Source organism: Moschus berezovskii, chromosome 6, assembly GCF_049115385.1.
Source record: "Moschus berezovskii isolate FMDL1 chromosome 6, NW_MosBer_1.0, whole genome shotgun sequence".
Classification (NCBI taxonomy): Eukaryota; Metazoa; Chordata; class Mammalia; order Artiodactyla; family Moschidae; genus Moschus; species Moschus berezovskii.
In genome coordinates this window covers 107,200,996-107,219,538 of record NC_142465.1, presented here as the reverse complement: position 1 = coordinate 107,219,538, position 18,543 = coordinate 107,200,996, and the positions used below count along the sequence as shown (strand labels likewise).

The 18,543-nt window shown below is 47.5% G+C and overlaps 1 protein-coding gene across 1 annotated transcript in view; it reads right to left on the bottom strand.

The window, feature by feature from the left end:
• LPCAT3 (lysophosphatidylcholine acyltransferase 3) overlaps positions 1 to 18,543 on the bottom strand; it is a 35,693-nt gene that overhangs the window by 1,299 nt on the left and 15,851 nt on the right. Inside the window, exons 2-9 of the mRNA XM_055394423.2 lie at positions 4,564 to 4,671; positions 3,694 to 3,800; positions 2,928 to 3,021; positions 2,772 to 2,809; positions 2,229 to 2,407; positions 1,350 to 1,458; positions 711 to 797; positions 382 to 548 (exon numbers count right to left, since the gene is read on the bottom strand). Of these exons, the coding sequence (XP_055250398.2) occupies positions 382 to 548; positions 711 to 797; positions 1,350 to 1,458; positions 2,229 to 2,407; positions 2,772 to 2,809; positions 2,928 to 3,021; positions 3,694 to 3,800; positions 4,564 to 4,671 (889 nt within the window). The remainder of the gene's footprint in view (positions 1 to 381; positions 549 to 710; positions 798 to 1,349; positions 1,459 to 2,228; positions 2,408 to 2,771; positions 2,810 to 2,927; positions 3,022 to 3,693; positions 3,801 to 4,563; positions 4,672 to 18,543) is intronic.

Genomic DNA, 18,543 nt, shown 5'->3' with positions numbered 1-18,543 from the left:
GCCTCCTGGTGCCCCCAGTGGGGCGGGAAGGCAGTGTGCTCCGGTCACTTTAGAATGAAAGGCAGCCAAGCTGATGAGTCACAGTTTAGACAGAGAACAGACTGAACGAAGGCTCAGCTGGGGCCCGCTTGGAACAATGGATGATGACGGATGGCCTGCCTGGTGCCGAGGCTGCAGCGGAGAGTGGGGTGGGCCAGCCCTGTACCCAGGCCGCTGACTACCTTGTTTCTGTTTTTGAAACATGACAGGAATGGTTTTGGAGGCGTTGAGTTGGGGACAAGAGTGGGCATGACTAGGGGTGTGAGAGTGCCCGGGAGGGGTCTGCCTGAAGTGGGAAAAGGAGAAGAAGTGATGTGACACTTCCCTGCCCTGGGTGCTTACCGGGCCACCCAGGCGTTGGTGTTGATGTTGAAAGAAGCAATGGTGCCCGTGAAGCGGGGGTTGGTTTCAAAGAGCCACACCTTCATGTTGGCGCAGGCATCCCACTTGGCTGTCCCATTCTCGTCGAAGCCATTGAAGCCCAGCCCCGTCAGAATGCACACGCCTTCCTGAGGGAGCCAGGCCATGAGTGTCCCACCGCCACCTGGCTCCCACTCCTGGCAGGTGATCTGTGATCCCGCCCCTCTACCCTCCAACAGGTTCATCCCCTGTGACCCCACCTCTCTCTATCTCCCAGCTGGTCTCCTGTGACCCCACCCCTGTCTCCTCACCGTGACTAGCCAACAGGTGACATATTTGTACAGCACGAACTTGCCCCAGAGCAGCATGTACATGCAGCGGAACCAGAAGCTGCCGTTCTTGAGAGAAGAGAACATGGGTGGGTTAGGAACACTGCCAGGCCAGGAGCCCTGCCTTGTCCTCCCTCACCCGTGCGGCTGACTACTCTGCAACAGGCCAAGAGGAACCCCTCGGAGAGGCCCCAAGACAGCGGGGCCTCACCTCCTTTCCTAAAGTGGGGGCACTTGGGCCACAGGCGCTGGGGGCTTTTACATCCACGTTCATTGTCACTGAAGGAGATGGAGCCGAGCCAGCTTCTCTCCCCAGGTCCTGAGCTCCTAGTGCCCACCTGCCCAGGGCCGGAGGGGCTTGGCCGGGTCGCCTGGCTGTTAAAGAGAACGAGCCCAAGCTGAGCTGCAGGGGGAGGTCAAGGTTCTGATGTGCACCTGGCATGGCCCTGTGCCTGCGAGGTTGTGCAGTGCTGGCTGATGGACGCCAACTCTCAGGTCTAGAGCAAAACCAACAGGCAATTGTGGGTGGTGCTCCCAGCTCTCAGCTATCTGCGGGGGTCCTGGCCTGGCCACTGAGTATCTCTGGTGCTGTTGGGCCGCTGCTGCTGACAAAGCACTCACTTCGTAGTCGTCGCTGAGGAGATAGTCTTCGGTGATGTGGGGGCTGAGCAGGGTGTAGCCCACTAGGTAGACCAGGCCCAGGGCCAGGCGCCGGAGAGCAGGTATGGTGCTGGAAAGGGACAAGCAGGGTCACGGCGGGCGATGGCGGAGGCCCCTCCCTCTGCCCTTCTCGAGGGCGCAGGCTGCCTCGGCTGGGCAGGAGGATGGAGCTTGCAAACCCTGAGTCTGGGTGCTTCCCCTCAGGTCCAGCGGACCTCTGGGTCTCCCCGGTGTACTCGGGCTATGTGGGGACTGAAAGCCCGATGCAGAGCCCAGCTTTGGATCTGCTCCCTTCTCTCCTGGCTGGATTGATGCTCAGACACAGGCTGGCCAAAGTTCTCAGCAAAGGGATCTGCCTGGTAACTTGATCAGTTTCCTGAATCCTGGTGGCTCAGATGGTAAAGAATCTGCCTGAAACGTGGGAGACCCAAGTTTGATCTCTGGGTGGGGAAAATCCCCTGGAGAAGGAAATGCAACCCACACCAGTGTTCTTGCCTGGAGAATCCCATGGACTGAGAAGCCTGGCCGGCTACAGTCCAGAGGACTGTGAAATATATAGATTTTGATATATTTATCAACATTTTTTAAACTGGGAAGGTGGATTTTAAAGGCAGGGATATGACTGCTTCAGGCAAAATCCTATGGCATAAAAGTGTATTTTGATGTTTGTACCTCACGGTCGGGAGGGATGGTGGGAAGTGACCCACGCTGACAAGTGCCCACTCCCTGCAGTGAGCAGGCACGGAGCAATGCTGGTCACAGGGCAAGAGCCTGGCCCACGGCAGAGAATGTGGCCGGTTGACCGGCCTAGATGGAGGTCTTGATGAAGGGGGCGATTACCTGTTTGGTATCTTCCCTGGGACGTCGGTCAGCTCTCCCCGCACCAGCTTCATGTAGTGGTTCATGGAGAACTGGGGCCCCACCAGGAAGGCTCCATAGAAGTAGGAGAAGCCAGCGACTTCCAGCAGGGAGGGGACACCCCGTATGGCATATATCTGCTGCTCGGAGGACAGGGATTTCTGTGCCGAGAAGAGAATGAAGAGTTCAGGGCCTCCGAGAGCCAGTGTGAGGGCTCCCCGCCCTGGTACCCCACTGAACTGGGTTCTTCAAACAGAACCTCTTTGAGGGGATGACAATATGGAGACGAGTCAGTGCTTCAGGGGGAAGTAGGCATGTGTGGGCTAAGTTCAGCCACGGCCGGCTGCTGCCCTCTTCCGAGGGCCTCCCTGGCCGGATCTCTGGGCTGCGAACAAGAGCTGGTGATAAATGGTGATCACACCGCCCCGCCTGAGGGCGGGAGGAGAGGCCCCGCCCCTGATGATAACGGCCATCCTCCTCCCTTTGGGTTAAACTCCTTCACCTCTGTGGAGGGAGGGTACTTACCTGATCCTTCCCTCCGTCATAGTAGTCGATGGCCAGACCTGAGCAGAGAGAGAAGGTGTGGGTGGAGTGGAGGGAATGAGCACAGGATGTGGCCTGGGGACTGAGGCTGCGTGGGAGGATGGGAGGGGCGTGGGGTCCCAGGGGCCCACCACCCACCGATCAGCTTCAAGGTCAGGACACAGTGTGGCATCGTCCACTTGATGTCGTAGGTGCCGGTGGCTGTGTTGTAATATCCGGCCAGAAGGTAGCCCTAGGAGAGGGGCGAGTATTTATTTATTCCACCATCACTATGGTCAGTCTCCCCCTGCTCTGAGATCCAAGGTATTCTTTCATTTTTCCTTTCCCTTGCTCTAGAAACTGAACCTGTAAAGGGGAAGGGACGTCCTCAAGGTTTCTCAGCAAAATGAGGGCTAAACTGAGTATTTAAAGGATTAAAAATTTTTTAAAAAATTTTTGGTTTTTTTTGCCTCACTGCATGGCCTGTGGGATCCCAGCTCCATGACCAGGGATTGAACCCGGGCCCCAGGGCCCTCGGCAGTGACAGCTCAGAGCCCCAACCACGGGACCGCCGGAGACTTCCCCAAACTGACAATGTATGCTCACATCCTGCAGCTCATTCCAAGTGGGTCTCCCGCCTTGACTTTGAGGGAATCCCCTCGTGGACAGATGGCTGTCCTAATCCCGGCAGGCTCAAGAACCCCGATGGCAGGTCCACGGCAGAGGGCCGGTGGCCGCCCCTTGGTGAGGTGGGCAGCCTGCAAGGGATGCTCCTGGGGCCTCTGGACACTGACCCAGAGCCTTGCTGCTGAGGGTCGCTGTGGATCTCCCGGTCCACGGCTTCTTCTCCACCCCAGCCCCCGTCCTACCCCCGCCCCCATTCTGGCCGGCTGTGACCCGAACTGCCCTGGGAGAGACAGTTTACCATCTGGACGCAGAAGGTGGTGAGCACGGCGGTGATGGTTCGGCCCATCAGCCGGAGGATGAGGAACTGCAGCAGGATGCAGAGCAGGGAGTGGTAGAGCTGGGCTCCTGGGTGAGGAGCAGACAGCACGTTGTTGCGTTTTCCCCCGCCCCCCCTTGCATTCCCACCCTTCCTGACACTTCTGAACACAAGGAGAATATATACAGGAAGAAAAAAACAAAAAACTTTGGTATTTGGATCTTTCTTCTTTTTAAGGAGCCTCCTGATTTGCAGGAAAGGAAGGAAATTAACTGTATAAAAATACAGGACTGCCAGGGAGCTCCTGTATTTCTGGATGTTGGGCCTAAGGGATGCTCCTGGGGGGACTGCTTGGGTCTGTTGGCCAGTTTCAGCCCCAGCAGAGACAAACTGGTGCCTCTGTGGCTGGCGTCCAGTAAGGATTGCTTTATTGTTTTCATCACTAAATTGTGTCCGACTCTTTTGCGACCAACCCTATGGAGTGTAGTCTGCCAGGCTTTGTCCATGGGACTTCCCAGGCAAGAACACTGGAGTGGGTTGCCACTTCCTTCTGCAGGGGATCTTCCCGACCCAGGAATGGAACCCTCGTCCCCTGCACTGGTAGGCGGGTTCTTTATCGCTGAGCCACCAGGGAAGTCCCTCTGGTAAGGGTAACCATTCTCAAGATGCTTTTATCTGGGAAAGAAATGTACATGAAGGGAGAAGATAAGCTGTGTTCCTGCCCATAAAACCCTCTCTTTGCTCCCAGAGCATCACAACTTCCCTCTCCATCAGATTCCCTCCAGGACGTTTTGTTCGAGTCTGTTCCTTCTCAGGCCCCCTGTAATTGTGGGGCTAACTCGGTTCACTCACCAAAGTTATAATAAGCAATTGAGAGGCCCGTAAAGGTGTGGAAAAGGTGGATGAGGTAGCTGTCCTTGTAGAAAAGGTAACGCCGATAAAATAAAGCGAAGGGGTAACCTGGATGGGGAGAAAGAGCAATAGAGGGTTACTCATGCCTGGTGCCCTCCCAGGTTTGTTCTGGAAGTTGATCTGGCATAACACCCAGCCCAGAGAGGAAAAAAAACATGCATACTAAGGATGACTATAAAGACAGCAACAGCACTAATTATCAAAAGAAGCCTCTTTGTAAATACAAATTTAACATGGGCGGTATTAATTTTATAATGAGGCAATACAAACTGGGTCCTATGACCATTTGCTAGGAACTTTCTCTTGCATTTTTCTTAGATGATATAAGGGACTAAGACTGTCCAACTATGCCCAGAAACGCCATTTTACACCTTGGTCATCTATTATAATTCCATCACTAGCAGACTATTGTCATCCACATTATTAAGAGGATAAATACAAATGATCCCTGGCTACAGACGGGGTTGCTGTCGGCATACACAGTTGCACAGCCGTTAGTAGGTGGGTACTCCTCACACACTTGAGGTCTGGGCACTGCCCAAGCTAATAAATCCATTTAGGTATACTGGAAAAATATCTTCTGAAGCCATGAGTTGGGGTATGGTCCCAGGGTTATGACTGAACTACAGGGGATCTCTTGATGGCCGTGAACTGAGGATGCACTGCCAAGGGTTGCTTACCAAACAGGGTCAACAGCACTGGGTATTCTTAAACTAAAATTAACACGTTGCCTTGTTTTACTGCAGACTCACAGCCAGTGTTCCTCACATCAGCTATCATGAACTCTGGCTGATGGGCTTGGCAACCTTCTCCTATAGTGCATGAGTAGAGGGTTGGGGTCCCTCCTGTTTTTTGGAAGGATGCTTTACCCAGTCTATCATTGCATAATTACTGTTCTTGAGTTGGTCATGGTTTACAGCTGCTGTAATTCTTGCATTTTTGGCTGTACCTCAGGGCTTGTGGGATCTTAGTTCCCAGACCAGAGGTTGAACCCAGGCCCCCAGCAGTGGAAGCTTGGAGTCCTAACCACTGGACTTCCAGGGAAGCCCCTTCAATTCTTAACTTTTCAATTGTAAGTTGCAGGTAGTTTATCACTGGTGATATAGTTGTGAGTTTGGTTAACTGCAAGGCTTAGATGAGCATCATACATAAAGTGCTGAATTAAGTGAATGAGTAAATGGATAATCATGTTATACGTTAGCTGATGTTCTCCTAATTATTTTTCCCATAACCTTTTTTTTTTTTTTAAACTTATGACCACAGGGACTTCTCTGGTGGTCCAGTGGCTAAGACTCTGTGTTCCAAATGTAGGAGGCCCAGGTTCAATCCCTGGTCAAGGAACTAGATCCCACATGCTGCAACTAAAGATGCTGTGTGCTGGAATTAAGATCCAGCACAGCCAAATAAATAAATAATAATTAAAAAAACAACTTCTGATCATAACCTGTATACTTATGTATCCTAGTTTTTTCACACAACAGTGTATCTGACATTTATCTTCTTCGTGGTGGCAGGATCTACTGGTGTCCTTTGAATGCTGCTCTCATAATGGGCTAGGCTCTTTATCAAATATATAGCTTCATGCAAACGGTTGATTCTGTAGATAATTCTGTGGATGACTGGCTCATTTGCTCATTCACTCATCCGACAGATGTTTATTATGTGCCCACTACATGCCAAGCGTTCTGTTTATGGAGCACAGAATGAGGGAGGGGGTGGCGTGAATGGTTTATGTTCTAGCCACCTAAGGTGAAGGGATGTAGTAGGGCTGCTAGTCGAGGGGAAGGAGGCAACTATGACCCTTTCACAGTCAGATGAAGTAAAGGAATACGACAAGCCTCATACGTACCGCGTGGGCAGAAATCTTGTGGGACTAGTAGCAAGTATTGCTAAGAACCAGACCCAGGTACTAGAAAGTATATATAAACACCCATATGCCTTACATCTTTTGTCTTTTATTTGTAATATTTTAGGAATAGGGGCATAAATGAACAAAAACAACAAATAGGGTGGATCTTAATTACCTGCTGCTAAGTCACTTCAGTCGTGTATGACTCTGTGTGACCCCATAGTCGGAAGCCCACCAGGCTCCCCCATCCCTGGGACTCTCCAGGCAAGAGCACTGGAGTGGCTTGCCATTGCCTTCTCTGTCTTAATTACCTAGAGTACTCATAAAAAAGTTCCAGACAGCTAAGAGTTTACCCTTTAAAGCACTTAAAGGGTTAAAAACCTTTCACCAACTGAAATCACTGAAACCCTTAATCATTTGGGATGCTTGAAGTTAAAAAACACAACACACATTACTCCGCCTCCTTAAATTGAATATGACCGGACATTTTCTTGGTGATCTGAGTCATAACTGTTCTAAAGGCACGATGGTTTTAGGACCTATTGGGGTGTACCCACACTGTCCTACATTCTGAGTCCTTATATCCACTTTCCATACTTTTCTGCCCCTTTCTTTGGATTCAGGGATTTATAGTCACTTCTTGATCTTTCAGTGCCAAGAATAGCCTCTCTTCCTACTTCTAATTTACAGCAGGCCTTAGAAGTCCTAACTTTGTTTTAAAGGTGCAAAACAGACAGACAAGATCTAAGACAAGAACAAAGGCCTTGGTGTCTTCCTTGCAGACTTAGTGCCCAGCCCTCGTAACAGCTGTTCTGGCATTCAACGCTGTTTCCTATTTTCAGGTGTCTTTGGGGGGCATTGAGTTGGGTGAGGAGTTCCAAGCAGGTGAAGTCTGACTGTGCATCAGGAAATGCACCAATAAGGAGATGGAGTAATTGGGAGAAAAAGAAAAAGAGTGCAGCAGGCCAGGTTACCAAGGACAGGAAGATCATCAGAGAGCAGTGGAGCCTCCAGGCTCTGGAAGCCGCCAAGGGGAGGGAGCTGTGCTGGGCGAGTTGCTGTGACAACCTGGAGCTGGTTGTCAACACGGTACCCTGCTCCCCGCTGCTGCTCAGCTCAGCAGGCTTCGGAGCCTGGCTGCCATTCATCCCATCGGGGATGTGCTGTTTGGGGGGAGGCTGTCATCCTACAAGCTGCTTCTGAGTCTCAGTGCTGCTGTGTGGGAGCCGACGCTTGATACAGTGGCTACAGTCACCCGAAGAAGAATCGCTAAAAGAAACCAAGAGAAGCAGCTCTCAGCTGCCCACCCACCCGTCAGTCTGATGCAGTAGGTCTGGGTGGCCCTAATGGGCAGCCGGGGCTGAGAAGCTCTGCCTTCCTAAACCCTCGTGCAGAGCAGGTCCTGGGGAGAAAACCCTGGGCTCGATGACTGGGGGCTGCTGTTTTCCCTGAATGGCACCCAACACGCAGAGGTTTGCTCTCTAAACCCGGGATGGAGGCTTTTTAGAGCTTGTGTGGCTGCCACACTGGAACAGTCTCTTTATTTGATTGTTTATTTAAAGGGGGGACCCTGGGGACTTCCCTGGTGGTCCAGTGGCTAACACTCTGTGCTCCCAATTCAGGGGCCCGGGTTGATCCCTGGTTAGGGAACTAAATTCCACAAGCAGCAACTAAGAGATTGCATGCCACAGCTAAAACCCGGCACAGCCAAATAAAGAAATAAATATAAAAAAATAATAAAGGAGGACCCTGCAGAAACTTATTAGTGGATGAAGGCTGAAGATCAAACCTGCACCCTAAACTCGGGATTCCCAAACTAGAATGGGTACATGCCAAGAGCAGACTGGAAGGCACGCACTATACTGTGACCCTACAGCAGACTGCTGGGAGGCACTGAACTTGGCCCCTTCAGGCAGGGGTCCCCAACCTCCGGGATCTAATGATTTGAGGTGGAGCTGATGTAATAATAATATTAATAGAAATAAAACACACAATAAATGTAATGTGCTTGAGTCAGACTGAAACCACCCTCTACCCCTCACTGCCTTGGTCTTTGGAGAAAACTGTCTTCCATGAAACTGCTCCCTGGTGTCAAAAAAGTTGCAAACCGTTGGCTTCAGGGATCCCAGTACATGGAGTGTATGTACCCAGCTGGTCTCCCCAGATTGTCACCGGACGTCTCCTCAGGCCCCATTGCCATCTGAGTCAGAAACTCGGATCTATTAACTGAGATCGCTAGTGGCATTCCTCCTTCTCTGAGATCTAAGAGTTGTGAAATTACTCATTAATCCTAAAAGGTCCTGTAGTTCCATGTGAAGAAACAGAAATGGACTGCTTTCATTCAAGTCTGATGAATTCCTTTGCCTCTCATCCCGTATCGCTATTTCTGGGCCCTCTGGAAATATGATACGACCCCGTTTGATCAGGCAATGGTTCACGTGACCTTGATGAAGAGAAAACTGAGCATGTTTTGGCAGGTGTGAAGAAGAAGACAGACCCAGAACTGCCATGTGTTGTCTTAGCCAGGTATTGACACTGGTTTTACCAAAAAGAAGACAACCACCTCCAACACCACACCAAGAGTTCAGAGAACACCCTCAGCATATATATAGTAGCAGCTGTCAAACGTTTTGGTCTCAGCATTGCTGTTTTAAAAATCATGAAAAAAAAAACTGAAATAGAGTTAATTTACAATGTTGTGTTAGTTTCAGGTATACACAAACTGATTCAGTTATATATATGTGTGTGTGTGTGTGTATATTCTTTTTTAGATTCTTTCCCATTATAGGTTATTATTAATGTAAGATATTAAATATATCTTCCTGTGCTATACAGGAGGTCCTTGTTAATTATACTTTATACTCTTAAAAGTCTTCCACTGCAAGGCCCATAGGTTTGATCCCTGTCTGGGGAACTAAGATCCCATATGTCATGTGGCACAGGCAAAAGAAAAGAAAATTAGAAGTTTTAAAATTATTGGTTCATGAAAAAAATAATAAACCTATTACACATTAATACAAATAATGTACTCAATGAAAACAGCTATATTTTCTAAGTTAATCATTTAAATAAAAACAAACCATTTAATGAAAAGAATGGGATTTTTTTTTTTTTTTACAGATATCTGGCCTTTGCTAAATAGAAGAAGGCTGGATGCTCAAAACTGCTTGTAATATGTCATTTAGGCCAAAATATATGAAAAAAAAAAAATCTGGCTTCACAAAGATATACAGCTGGAAAGAGAATCTTAATAGCCTTTTCAGATAATTTTGGATATTCTGTCTTTGATAACATACAGAAAAGCGAAACTCAGCAAATAAGTAGTTTCTTAAAGGTTAGTTGTAACATGGAATCTGAAATCGTATCAATGAGCTTTTCACATTGTTACATTAAAATCCACAGGTCTCTCATGAGCTATAAATAGATCTTTTAGCCATGACTGTTTTTTTTAACAGTGTGCATTGGTCATTGGGAAAATATTGGATCACTGAGTTAGGGAGATCTTTCAATCTTGAGACATCCTTATAATACAATATCCAAAACAAAAAAAAAAAAAAGAAAATCACATTTCTTAGTATTACCATTGATTTTCAGCAGAGAAGTCTTTATAAAATGGGAAGTTATCTAGCTCATGGTAGCAAATACAAGTTTTGCAAACTTCAAATTTTCACTTGAAAGCTTTAAATTTATCATTGATTACAAACACTGTCAGTTATGATCCTTGAAGTGACAGTTTCACATTGCACATTTCCAAGCAACTATCTGCCAAGTGCCCAGTCTAAATAACCAGTTTGTCTATCAGTCATTCTTTCACGTGAAAATGGTGTTCTGTGAAAGAGAAGCTGTCAGTTCAACGTGCAGTTTGAGCCAGTGTACAGGTGCTTTGCCTTGAGACACTTCTGCTTTGGGACAGAGGGTGTTCCCTGCACGTGTCTCATTTCTTCACACAGAACGTTAAAAAGTCATGTCCTCAGGGTTGAGATTTTATGCTTCACCCAGGACACTCTTTGGTTGTTGTTCAATTGCTCAGCCGTGTCTGACTCTCTGCGACCCCATGGACTGCAGCACGCCAGGAATCCCTGTCCTTCACTATCTCCTGGAGTTTGTTCAAATTCATGTCCATTGAGTCAGTGATGCCATCCAACCATCTCATCCTCTGTTGCCCCCGCTTCTCCTCCTGCCCTCCATCTTTCCCAGCATTAGGGTCTTTTCCAATGAGTGGGCAGTGGATGGATTTGCGCACCCTCCGCCTTGTTTTTTTTAGCATTTAGTTCATGGCAGCATTGGATCTTTGCTGTGGCACTTGGACTTAGCAGTTGGGGCTCAAGTCCTTCTCTACTTGCGGTTCACAGCCTTAGCAGCCCCCAGGCATGTGGGATCTCAGTTTCCGGACTAGAGATCAAGCCCATGTGCCCTGCACCGGAAGGCAGATTCTTAACCACTGCATTGCCAGCAAGTCCTGGATCTGCCCTTTTTTGACCGACTGCATGGTGGTGAAGAATGTAGGGTATGCTGGTTCAGTTTGGTGTCTATACCTTCACTCATGCTTAGGGACCAGCAGAGTTTCACCCACCATTGCTTCTGCACTGTCAAGTGCCAATAACAAAAGCAAATAACATTTTAATTTTACTCTGAAAATAACTTTAAAGTTCTCAGGGACCCATAGGGGTTCATGGACTATACTTGGAGAAAGGCTGAAGCAGAATGGTGTTTTGGCTTAATCTTCCTGGTTAAAGCACCCTAAATCAACAGGCTTTTCTTCCTCCTTCCTTTCCTCAACTGCTCCTTCTGTATTATTATTATTTTTTAATTTATTTTATTTGGCGGCACTGAGTCTCAGTTTCAACATGTGGAATCTAGTTCCCTGACCAGGGATTGAACCTGGGCTCCTTGACCAGGAGGGCAGAGTCTTAGCCACTGGACCACTAGGGAAGTCCCTCCTTCTGTATTTTCTTTTTTTGGGAAAGTTTCTCTGTCCCTGGTTTTGAGAATCAGTTTCCCTCTTTTTTTCTTATTCTATTGAGATGTATTTCACATACCATCAAATTCATCAGAGTGTAGGATGCAGTGGTTTTTAGTACATTCATAAGGTTGTATAATGTCCCCACTGGAATGTCTAAATTAAAGCATGTTTTCACCCCCCTCCCCAAGAAACCCCATCTGTGTTAGTGGTCACTCTCCAGGCCCTGGTGACAAAGTTGCTTTCTGACTCTACAGATTCGCCTGTTCTGGGGATTTCATAAAAACGGAGTCATACCATATGTGGACTTTTGTATCTAGCTTCTTTCACTCAGTGTCACGTTTGTGAGGTTCATCTATGCTGTATCATGTAGCAGGACTCCATTATTTTTTTATGGCTGAATAATATTCCTTCGTTTGGACAGATCATCCTTCATTTATCCAACCATCAGTTGAAGGACATCTTGGCTGTTTCCACTTTGGGGGTATTAAGAAGGCTGCTGTGAACATTCCAGTATCACTTTTTGCGTGGCGTATGTTTTCCGTTCTCTTGGGTATGCACCTAGGAGCAGACTGTTTGGCTCATTTACCCACTGAGCAGATCAGTTTTTAAAATTTCCCACCTGCTCTGGACCAATACTTCAGCAAAGTACAAAGTCATGGGCTTGGATGATGTGGCACTATCGAACTCCTGTGAAAATCCCTAAATGTTCACTCTTACTCTCCCCTTGCTTTGAGCTTTGACTTGGCAAATGGTGGCGACAAATTGCACCAACCTCTCCTTTGCCTCTTTCACTGAAGGCTTTTTCTTCCGACTCCTAACATGGCTAACCTCCAGAGTCAGTCCTGACCCTCTGCTATGCTCTCTACACCGTCTCGTTGGAAACCCCATCTACTCTCGTGTAATTTAATGTGATCTTTATGCCAAAGACAACCTCACATCTTTAATCCTGACCTCTCAGGTTTCAGTTCCACATTTCCTGCTTCCTGGCAGGGCATTTTCAGTTTGATATCTTGCACATATCTAACTCTGTGTAAATAAGACATGGGCTTTCCCCTGAATCAGGCTTCTCTCAGCTTCTTCTTTTGTTGATTAATGATGTTACTGCTCTTCAGGTCACACAGCGACATTCAAAGGCTTGAAGTTGTCTCTGCCTCTTCCCTTTCTCCTCAGTGCCCACATCTAGTCACCAAATCCTGGTTTGTTTTTGTTTTGGCTGCACCACAAGGCTTGCAGGATCTTAGTTCCCCAACCAGGAATTGAACCCAGCTCCCTGCAGTGGAAGTCCAGAGTTCTCAGCCATAAGGACCGCCAAGGATTTCCCCCACCAAATCCAGTCAATTCTTCCTTTCCAATGCCTTTCGCCACCATCGCATCCCCTTCTTTCCCATGCTACATCTGCAGGGAAGGCCCTCAACTGCTCCCTCTTCAAGTCTTGCCACAACTCTCTCTCTGCCTGTAGCTGCATCCTCTGACATCCTCCACCAGGGGGCTCTCCCTGCCACTCCTGCTCAGAAGCCATCAGTGACACTACCTGACCACTCCACACTGCATCAGCTCCCAAGTCCAAGATTCAAGGTCTACCTTCTAAACTACATTTCTGGGCAAAGCCTCCACCCTCCTCCTCCTCCAGCTAACTGATATGCTAGTTTCTGCTCAAACATGCCTTATGTCAGGAATTCCACGGTGGTCCATAGGTTAGGACTCTGCGCTCTCACTGCCAAGGGCCCTCCAGGGTTCAGTCCCTAGTCAGGGAACTAAGATCCCACTTGGAATGTGGTGTGGCCAAAAAACAGAAAAACCCAACCAAACACAGAAAACCACAACACCCCGACCCCCCCCCCAAAAAAAAAATCCAAACAAAACATGTCTTGTGTCTTTCATCTCTAGACCTTTACTCATGCCAGTCCCTTTGGGTGGGACACCTTCTTCAACCAGCCCTCTAACCAAGTGAAGTCTTACCCATTCTTGAAAAACACTCAGTTCAAGTGTCTCCTTCTTTAGGGTTACTGTAGACCACAATTAATTCATGACCCTGTGCGTTATGGACTCATGCCTTAAATACATGGCGCTTAGGACAAAGACTCATTTGGCAAAATCATTATGTAATACAAGTTGCCATTCCTTACACTAGTGTTCCGTATTAAAACTATCACAAGTTCACAATCTCTTTTCCTAAAGTCCTTCTGTGTCTTTGGATCTCCCATAGCATGCTATCCTGCGTACTTCATTTTCTGATGGGTTGACCTACAGTAATTGACACTTAATAGCGGTCTGAGTGTCAGTTTCCTCATCTGTAAAATGGGGACAGGACCTGCTCCAATGATTATGGTAAGGACTAAAGAGGATAATGCATATAAAGTAGTCAGCACAGCCTAAAATACTGTAAGCAGTCACAAAGTCACACACACACACATGCAGATTCACATAGAGGGAGTCTGTAAACTAGGTCTTATCTGAGAAATTCTGATGAAAGTGCTATCAGGGGTTCCGAATCTAATCTTCATTCCATGTGACAATCAAATGACTGAGTGATTTTCTTCCCATCTTCACTTTAAAAGAAGAGTCATTGTGAATTTATTTTAGAAAGATACTGACTCTGGCTTGCCAACAGCACTTTTTCTAACATGCAATGTATGGTTAAATTAAGGCACTGGATGAGCACCGTCCAGAAGAACACCAACTCTGAGGTTAAGATGAGGTTTGACAGCCTGAATCCCAGTTCTGCTACTTAATAACTGTCCCCTTAGGCTGGTTGATGAGTTACTGCTTTTGGTCCTCAGTCTCACTAGTAGAGTATCTAGGTCCTGGCTCATATTTCAACCTGGTCCATATCAGATGCTCAGTGAGTGTGAGATGGCATCAACCTCTCCTTTAATAGTGGCCTGCCCAGCGACCTCAACCAGTCACCTGGCTTCAAACACCTTGAGTGTCGACGGCTCCTGCATGTCCACCTCCCATCGAGGCTCTCCCCTGAACTTCACACTCGTATTCAATGTGGAGTGGGTACCCGCCTAATGGACACCTCAGACGTAACAGGCCCCAAACTCAACTGCTGATGTCCTTCTCTCAGCAAGCCTGCTCCTCCCCTGGCTTCCTCATTTCAGCAAAGCCTTCTGCTCAGCCCTTCTGCTCACACAAGGCTGAGGCCCTGCTACCTTCCCCTGCTCCTGACCCCTCCCCTCCCCCAGGCAACCCCATCTGTCAGCAAACCCTGTCTATTCTACCTGCAAAGTGAACCCAGAGTCTGACCACTTCTTCCCCTGGTCAACACTGGCGCCATCCCTGGCCTGTGCTATTACAGACTCATCTCCTGACTCATCTCCCCCAGGGCCTTCAGTCACACTCTGCTCTGCAGGAGCTGGTCCAACCAGAATGCCAGACTGAGCTGCTCGCCCCTCCCCCACCGCTCTCTGACTCATCTCTGACTCTGGGCCGCCCTTCCTGGAATGGCAGGCTTGTGCAAACCTTAGATCCTTCACATTAATGCGTTCCTGGCCTGGGATGCTCTTTCACTGATGAGCTCAAGTCCCTCCAGCGCTTCAGGTTTTTACTGAAATGTCACCTTATCGGTAGGGGGCCTTCCCTGACCATGGTATCTTGAGATTGCACATGTTGCCCCACCCTGTAGGCCACCAACACACACTTCCTGTTTTTCTTTACTACTTCATCTTTCCTATTTTCCCTCGGCACTTACTACTCTTCCACATGCTGTATATTCTACTTATTGGTCTTTGAAGGCAAGATTTTTGTCTCTTTTCCCCCACACTGTACCACAAGTGTCTTGTAGAGTTCCTGGTACAAAAAAGTTCTCAAAAATATCTGTTGAATGGGTGAGAGAATAAAAGAATGAATGAACAAATACTCTGTATCCTAGGGAGTGAATAAAATATGTATTGAGCATCCATTATGTGGTCAGCAATGCATTAGGCAAAAGGAGACTATGGCAGAGTTGTAAGAGATGCTTTCAGACTCTGAAGGAGCATTTTAGAGAGAAAAGAATACCAAGCAATGATGTTGTGTAAATGCTAACGGATGGAAAAGCCAATGTTGTAGAGGTTGGAGAAGACAAGAGGTCAATAAAAAACAGAGCAGTCAGGATGAGCAGAGAAGAAACAAGGGAAGGGAGTTCCAAGGGAGCATTATGTACTAAAGACCCAGAGGCAGGAGAGGGCATGCGGAGTCATGTCACAAGACTCGGCTGACTACAAGACGGGGCAGGAAGGTTTGGAAAACCAGACAGAGTCAGAATTTGATATAATAGGGAAAAAAATCAAGAGGATTGGACTTGCCTGGTGGCTCAAAGGTAAAGAATCTGCCTGTGCCAATGCAGGAAAGGGGGTTTGATTCCTGGGCTAGGAAGACCCCACAAGCTATGGAGCAACTAAGCCCATGTGCCACAACTACTGAACCTGTGCTCTAGAGCCCTGGAGGCACGACTACTGAGTCTACGTGTCACAACTACTGAAGCCTGAAAGCCCCAGAACACATGCTCTGCACAAAAGAAGCCACTGCAATGGGAAGCCGAGAAATGCAGCTAGAGAGTAGCCCCTGATCACTGCAATGAGAGAAGAGCCCGTGCAGCAATGAAGACACAATGCAGCCAAAAATAAACTGGGCGCATCACCTGTTTCTGGTCTACCCATTTCTGCCTTGGCCCTCAGCAATGGGGTAACATAACCCCAGCCCAGGCCAACTCACCCTCACCTCTTGTGAGAAGATCTGGTTCACAGGGTCAATGGGCTCCTTAGAGTAAAAGGACTGAAATTGATCTCAAACTCAAAATTCATGCTAATTGTCAGAGGTGAAGGGATGGGAGACAGTGGATCCCTCCCAAAAGGCTATGTCCGTCCATCACTGCTCTTAGGGATAGTTCACTGACAAAATTATGGAAACTCTGGAATTTCTAGCTAAAAAAGATGGATGGAAAAACCTGCTTCAGCCTTATATCATCTGGATGCTGAAATTTTTCTAAACTATGACATGTTCCCACAGATAATGGGTATTTTGCTTTGGACAATGGAAGACCACTTTCAGGATCAAGATTCAGTTCAATTTTCCTAAGAATCACATGCTAGAATATAAAACAGGACTGCTTTTGAACATGGCTTATTTGTATTATTTATTTATCTTTGGCCACATGGCATGTGGGATCTTACCTCCCCAACCAGGAATAGTACCTGCGCTCCCTTAATGGGAAGTGCAGAGTCTTAACCACTAGATGGCCAGGAAGTGGCTGTCTAATGGCTTATTGGTATTGACAGTTTATTTTTTATCACATATTTCCACATGTGAGCTTTATCATGATTATTTCCACTGTGAAGAACTGCCACTCATATTTCTTTCCTTTCACCAAAGTGGAAATTCCTCATACTGAAGAACTACACAGAGGAAAGGAAGACGAATGGAGATAGGAAGGAGAGTGAAGCCCAGCGTGACTCTGGCTCTTTGCAGTGATAGGTAACTGATTGGTTACTGACCACACTGTCAGCTGGGGGAACATGGGGACATTATGGACCTGGAGGTGGGGTGACGCTCACCTCTGGAAGTCGTTCACAATGGTCCTGCCTCTATTCAGCAGATTAAGCCTTGTTGACGGTATGGCCAAGGTGACAACACACCTGCCCCACTCCGACAGTCCTCCATGGCTCAGGCTGAGTCACATGCTGAACGAATGAATCCTATGAATATAGGATTCATATTCTTTGAACCCATGGAACCTTATAAATCACTGACTCCAAACCCTTCATTAGAGAGAGAAGAAAGCAAAGCCCAAAGGGGCTAACTGGCTTGCCTCAGGTTAGCAGAGCAGAGCCCCAGTTAGAACCCATGTCACTTGATTTCTATGCTGATACTCCTGTCACATGCCTGGCACCTTGCGGTGGCCGGCAAATACATCACCAGTCACTCAGTCATGTCTGACTTGTTTCGACCCCATGGGCTATAGCCCGCCAGGCCCTTCTGTCCATGGAATTTTCCAGGCAAGAACACTAGAGTGGGCTGCCATTTCCTTTTCCAGGGGATCTGCCCAACCCAGGGACTGAACCTGCATCTCCTGCATTGTGGTGGATTTGTTACCAGTGAGCCACCAGGGAAACCTCACTAGTCACTAGCTGTGCACGTTTAAAGCTACGGCTATGTTATTCTCTGATTATCTGTTCACAGACATATGCACACCCACGTCTGCTTATCATCCTATCTAAAACCATTTGAAAACTTCATCTCTGCTAAATTTAGGTACTCCTTGTTCTTTCTTTCTTCATCAGTTCTTGGGGACGCCCCCTGCCTATTTTCTTAGGGTGCAATTCATTTCTGAAAGGGACCTCCAGCTGAGTATCTTAAACGTTTTGATGACTGTAGAACAGAATTCAGGGATAAATGATCAAAATGTCCTCGGAATAAGAACAGAGGGGGCATTTTAAGGGCAAACTAGTAAACAGCTGTTATCTGTGAGAAAGGAAAAAATCTCTTATGAAGGTTAAAAAGTTTTTTTTAAAAAATGGGAATTCCCTGGAGGTCCAGTGATTAGGACTTGGTGCTCTCAAAGTTGAGACCCCAAGTTCAAACCTTGGCTGGGGAACTAAAATCTCATAAGCCGAGTGGAATGGTGTGACCAAAAAAAAAAAAAGGAAATATTAGTTTTTTTAGTCACTTAACCCAAACAACCTAAACCTGAACTGCACCCAAAGTCCCATCAAAAGTCAGTTTTTTATTGTTCCACTCAAGCCAGGGGTCATAGCAGTTAGCAGGCAAGGCCATGTTAAGATTAGTGCCAACGATACAAGCTGGCAATTGTGTGTGCAAACTGGTGCTGAGGCTGAGAAGTTATGATATGATGAGACAATAGACCGACCCTGAAGCCACATTCCCTTGTATGACCCCACCGGGAAGAGGTATTCACTGGCTTCTGAGCCTAGGAAAAGTCAGCACCCCACCACCCTACCCCCACCACCCCGGGTCAGGGGCCAGCCCTCAGGACTACCTCAAGCCTGATCAGATGCTCAGAACTATTTGTGAATGTTTGTCTGGACTATTACAGTCTCTTCTGTACTATTACAGATTGTGCAAATGGTCACATAGTTTTTTTGTTATGACAAAAATTTATAGACTG